The sequence below is a fragment of the Geospiza fortis genome, unplaced genomic scaffold, assembly GCF_000277835.1.
Source record: "Geospiza fortis unplaced genomic scaffold, GeoFor_1.0 scaffold1056, whole genome shotgun sequence".
NCBI lineage: Eukaryota > Metazoa > Chordata > Aves > Passeriformes > Thraupidae > Geospiza > Geospiza fortis.
This window is the reverse complement of record NW_005054680.1, coordinates 141523-147198: the sequence shown is the minus strand read 5'-3', so window position 1 is coordinate 147198 and position 5676 is coordinate 141523. Positions and strand designations below refer to the sequence as shown.

At 54.2% G+C, this 5676-nt stretch overlaps 2 protein-coding genes across 2 annotated transcripts in view; one reads left to right on the top strand and one right to left on the bottom strand.

Moving 5' to 3' along the window:
• LOC102045271 (erythroblast NAD(P)(+)--arginine ADP-ribosyltransferase-like) overlaps nucleotides 1–4710 on the top strand; it is a 5946-nt gene extending 1236 nt beyond the window's left edge. The window contains 2 exon segments of the mRNA XM_031065102.1: nucleotides 1–381; nucleotides 4583–4710. The exon segment at nucleotides 1–381 is cut by the window's left edge and continues 40 nt beyond it. Of these exon segments, the coding sequence (XP_030920962.1) occupies nucleotides 1–381; nucleotides 4583–4710 (509 nt within the window).
• Nucleotides 4711–4826: 116 nt separating this feature from the next.
• The window catches only part of LOC115949016 (NAD(P)(+)--arginine ADP-ribosyltransferase 2-like), a 1200-nt gene continuing 350 nt past the window's right edge, over nucleotides 4827–5676 (bottom strand). Inside the window, exons 1-2 of the mRNA XM_031065101.1 lie at nucleotides 5330–5676; nucleotides 4827–4912 (exon numbers count right to left, since the gene is read on the bottom strand). The exon at nucleotides 5330–5676 is cut by the window's right edge and continues 350 nt beyond it. Coding sequence (XP_030920961.1) covers nucleotides 4827–4912; nucleotides 5330–5676 — 433 coding nt within the window. The remainder of the gene's footprint in view (nucleotides 4913–5329) is intronic.

The window sequence follows — 5676 nt, the reverse complement described above, 5'->3', positions numbered from 1 at the left end:
TGCTGACCCAGGCCCTGGCGACGCTGAGGGTCGCTCGGGGACCGCAGTGTCACGACATGTACTGGGGGGTGAGCAGGTACCAGTTCAAGGCAAAGCCCGGTGACATCGTCAGGTTCGGTCAATTCATGTCGGTGTCAAAAAATGAAACAACTGACAAGATATTTGGGAATGGCACGGTGTTCCAGGTGCACACGTGCAATGGGGTGGGAATCCAGCAATTCTCCAAGTATCCTGACGAGAAGAAGGTGGTGATCTCACCCTTTGAGACTTTCGAGGTCATTGAAGTCTGGCAGGAGGCAGCAGACAGGACGAGGATTCAGCTCCTCACCAACGGGACCTTCAGCAGATACAACTGCGAGTGGCTGCACGGTGACACCACAGGTGACAGCCTGGGGCGATGGGGACACCCACTGTGGCCCATAAGAAGGCACAGGGACAATGACACTCGCTGGGCATGGGGGACAGGGACAGAGACCCCCTCTGTGTTTGTGGGGATAGGAGCACCCACTGCTGGGAACAAGGACAGGGGTACCCTGTGCTGGGGACCCTCACTGGGGGTGGTGAGAAACCAAGTGCTGGGGCCACCCGCTGTGGCCATGGGGACACCATGATAAGGCACAGGGGACAATGACACTCGCTGAGTGTGGGGGGACAGTGACACCCAGCGCTGGGGTGACCCACTGTGGACAGGGGACACCCATGACACGGCACAGGGGTGGGGACACTGAGAGTTTGGGGACAGGGACAGCCCATGCTGGGGACACCAAGTTTGGGGACACTCATTGTGGCCACAGGGGACAGGAACGCCCATGACAGGGCACCGGGATGGGGATCCCCACATCTGGGAGGAGACAGGGAAACCCCAGCCAGGGGACAACAGGGACAGGGACAACGACAGGGATGTGCCCATTCCGATCCTCTGCCTCCCCACCAAAGGGGAGGAAGATGTCAAGATGGCTGCCGCACACACCCAAGGACAAAAGACTCAGTCCTAACCTTTCTGTTAGTTATTGCTAGGTACTTAACTAAACTGAATAACAATGAAAGAGCAAGTCTGTGCCGCTCTAAAGACATGGGGAGGAAAATACAGAGGGATTACAAAACCAGAAATTAAACAGCGAGCATGCCAAATAAAGAAAACACACTACATCCCCCTGACACCCCCGTGTCACCAGCCATGGCACCCCCTGGCTTCCCCGACTCCAGTCATCCCTAAGCCCACCATGACTCCCCTGACCTCCCTGGTGCCTGTCACCTGTCACCTCATGGCCCCCATCTCTCCTGTCACCCCTAACCCCCCATTATAGTCCTCCCCCACTCCTCCTGGCCACCACAGCCCTGGCAGTGGCCACCAGGATCCTCTGAGCCACGAGACCACCATGGCACCAAGATCACTGTCGTCACTGTGGCCACCCCGATCACCAAGACCACCATGACCCCTAGAGAAAGGAGGCCACCAAGGCCACCAAGACTACCAAGGCGACCACAGCCACTCTGGCCACCTTGGCAGCTATTGCCACCATGAGGTCACTGTGGCCACCACTGTCACTGTGGCACTGGGGCCACCACAGCCGCTCTGGCCACCAGGTTTTGTTTTAGGGGGGTTGGCAGTTGTGTCTAATCCGTCTCCTTATTATGGGGGGTTAGGGCTGGTTGTAGCGGCTGTTGCAGGGTGCTGTTGATTAGTGAGTTTGGGGGGTTCTTTTGTATCTTTGGTGCTTGTTATGGTTTATTTAGGGGGGATGTTGGTTGTGTTTGCTTATTCAGCGTCATTGGCTGCGGATCCTTATCCTGAAGCTTGGGCTGGTTGTGGGGTTGTTGGTGACGGTTTTGGGATAGGTTTGGTTGTTGTGGTGGGGCTTGCTATGGGGGGGTGTGTTGGGACTGTTTAGTGGATGAGGGGAGGGCGAATAATGGGGGTCTGTTTTTGGTTCAGTCCTATTTTAGTGGGGTGGCTATGCTTTATTCAGAGGCTTTGGGGTTGCTTTTAATTGGGGGTTGAGGGTTGTTGTTGACTTTCTTTGTGGTGCTGGAGCTTGTGCGGGGATTATCTCGAGGGCAATTTGGGCTGTTTGGGGGCAGGTCAGGAAGTAGTTTAGTTTAAAATGCCAGCTTTGGGAGTTGGAGATGGAGGTTTGAGTCGTTTCTTCCTGAAGTTGTGGGGTAACAGTAGGGTAACTCTAAGAAGCGGTTTATTCTTCAATCTTTGGCTTAGAAGACCAATGTTTTAATAAACTATTAGAGTTAATTAGAGTTTGAGCAGTTTGTTTTCAAGGGCGGCCACAAGGGGGAATAAAACTAGGATGACTGTGAAGTAGGTGAAAGAGGCTGTTGGCCAATAATAATGAATGGCTGTTCTGCAGGTTGGCTGGCACTCAGGTTAGGATGAGGACGTTAGAATAGGATTTGTGATAGAAGGCGGAAAGTTTTTAATGGTAGTTTTGATGTGTGGGAGCATTCCCAGGGCTTCCTTCCAACTCAGAGGACTCCTCCTGGCCACCACAGCCCTGGCAGTGGCCGCTGGGATCCTCTGAGCCACGACACCGCCGTGGCCTCCAAGGTCACTGTGGTCACTCTGGCAGCCAAGGCCACCATGATCACCAAGGTCACTGTCATCACTGTGGCCACCCCGATCACCAAGACCGCCAGGACCCCTAGAGAAACAAGGCCACCAAGGCTACCAGGGCCAATACAGCCAGTCTGGCCACTTTGGCAGCTATTGCCACCATGAGGTCACCATGGCCACCATTGTCACTGTGGCACTGCGGCCACCAAAGCCACTATGGACACCATGGTCACAATAACCACCAGGGCCACTGTGGCCACCATGATCCGCTAGAATTCCTCAGCCTCAAGGCTACCACAGCCACCATGGCTACCAATACCATTTTGCAAAGCAATTCTACTGCTTTGCAAAATATTCTATCAAAACAATCCGCTTAAACAATTCTGACAAAGCCAGCAAAAAGTGACAATTCTTAAACAGGGCTCAATGTCACTCCCCTCACCAACATTCGTGGGAACATCTCTTTCTCTCAACCTCAAGGAGCAACCCTGGGGAGTATCCACTTCCTAAAGGAGGAACCTCACACACATTTCATTGCAAGCAGAATAGGGGAGAGGAATCTCTGTCTGAGAGGGAACTGGACGTTCCCAGGGTCACATGATGGATGGCCAGACTCAGCTCTGGTGCTTCACCCTCAGTTGTCAATTCGGGGTTGGTGATCTGGGCAGGTTTTAGCCCAATTCAGCACCAAAATCAGCACAAGACCCCTCTCAGTGCAGCCATGATGGCCACAAATGGGGCATTGTCCATAGGCCACATTCCAGGCAGAGCATCCTGCCATATCCTGCACTTCAGGAGGACCTCAAAGGCTGGAAACTGGATGGTTCAAGAGGACAAGGGCAGGTCCTGTCCTTGGGGAGGGACAGTCCCCAGTGCCAGTCCTGGCTGGGGTTGACCTGCTGGGGCAGTTCTGGAGAAGAACCTGGGGGTGCTGGAGGGTGACCAGTGGAGCTGGCCGTGTGGCCTGGGGCCAGGACGGTCCCCGGGGATGTTGGAAAGAGTCCGGCCAAGAGGTCAGAGTCGCTCCATCCCAAACCATTGCAGAGCCCTCGGGGCCGGGATGGGGCGGGGCGGGCGCTCGGCAGCGCCAGCAGCTCGTGCTGCCGCCTGCTGTTGGCACCCGGAACTGCAGCTGGGGGCACCGCTGATTTCCAGTGCTCCCTCCTGCCCTCCTGTGGAGAATTCCCAAACTGCAACTGCACAGCGAGTTCCAGGAGATGAGCAACTGAAGAAGGAAAATCCCTGCTTTGAAAGAAAAATGAGTTTCCTGAGCGAAACAGCAGGATTTTTTTTTAAATAAATAAATGGATGGTGTTACCTCTGTCCCCATTTCTCTGTTTTATTTTTCATCCTTCATTCTGTTTATTTTTTTCCTCCCAATGCTTCTTCTGAAGTGTTACCATAAATCAGAAACTTTGGAACAGGCTCCAAACTAATTTTTCATCCTTTTTAAATTGCACTGAGCAGCTCCCACCAGCTTTCTCAGCCCTTCCTGGTGCTCCAGGCCCTTCCTGGTGCTCCATCCCTTCCCTGGACATGCTCTAGCCCCTCCAGGTCCTTTCTGAGCATTTGCAGTGAAAAAGGGAAACATTTCCCTTTTCAGGAAATGGGAGGAACATTTCTCCAGCACCTCTTTGAAGATCACAGTTTGAAAAATAAAGCTTCAAGTTCCCTCTAACAAAAACTCCAGGAACTGCTTTATTTTAGGAAATGAGGCACTCTGCAGGAAAGACATTAAAAGAGCTGTAGTGGATACATCAGGCAAGCCAGCAGCAAATTTTGTTAAACTTCTGATACACCAGGCAAGCAAGGATCAAATTTCTGATAAACATTTGATACACCAGGCAAGCAAGGATCAAGTTTTTGATACATTTCTTATACAGCAGATGAGCAAGCGGCAATTTATTGATGCATCAGGCGAGGCAGCTCCCCTCATGCTGGTTCTGCTGCCCTGGCATCGCTCCCTCGCTGGGCAGTTCTCAGATGGGCTTCCCCTGGATGGACGCCTTGTTACAGTGCCCATGGTGGCCACAGTGGCAATAATGGCCACAGTGGTCACAGCAGACAAAGTGACCATAGTGACCATAATGGCCTCGGTAGCCTTGGTGACCTCATTTCTCTGGGGGTCCCGGTGGCCTTCATGATCAGGGTAGCCACAGTGGACCCCAAGACCACCGTGACCTTGGTGGCCTTGCGGCTTACGTGCTGGGGTTAGCCACGGGGGACCCCAAGACCACCGTGACCTTGGTGGCCTTGCGGCTTAGAGGGTTCCAACGGCCACTGCCATGGCCACGGTGGCCAGGAGAAGCCCCCCAAGGAGGGGGGAGTTCCTGGGGAGGCTCCCACCTGTGGGGACAAGGAGAGGGGTCAGGGGGACCATGGCGTTAAGGGGTCAGGGGGATCAGGAGGGCCTTTGGGGGAGGGACAGAAGTGATGAGGGTGCCCTGAGGATGTGGGATCAGAGGGGGCCATAATGAGGTCCCTTTCCCCTGTGCCCAACCATTGGAGCCCTTGTCCCCCAACCCCTGTGGGCATTCCCTGCACTGGATGTCCCTGTCCCCCTTACCTGGCACTGGGTGTCCCCATCCCCTGTGCCCAGCAGTGGCTGTCCCTGTCCTTGTCCCCAGCTCTGGATGCCCCGCCTCCCAACCACAGTGGGTGTCCCTGTCCTCTCTGGGCCATGGGTGTCCCCAGCACCAAGTGTCCTTGTCCCCAACTCTCACTGAGTGTCCCCATCCCCCCAGGTTGTTCCCATGATGTCACCTTTCAGCGGCTCACAGTCATTGTTGCTGACGGTCCCGGTGGAGCGAAGCTCAATCTGCACCTTCTTCCCTTCCCTGGTGACTTTGGTGACCTCAAAGGTCTCGAAGGGTGGGATCAGCACCTCCTTCTCGCTTTCATTGAAGGAGAACTTACGGATGTCCACGCCATGGCATGTGTGCACCTCGAACATCGTGTCTGCCCCATAACCCTGGGCCACCTTTTTGTCCAGCAACAATGAAGTGAATTCACCAAAGCGGACTTTATCACCAAGTTTCACATCAAACTGGACATCCTTCACCCCCCGGGACACATTCAGACACTCATTAGGGTCTCTCAGCTTCTGGAGC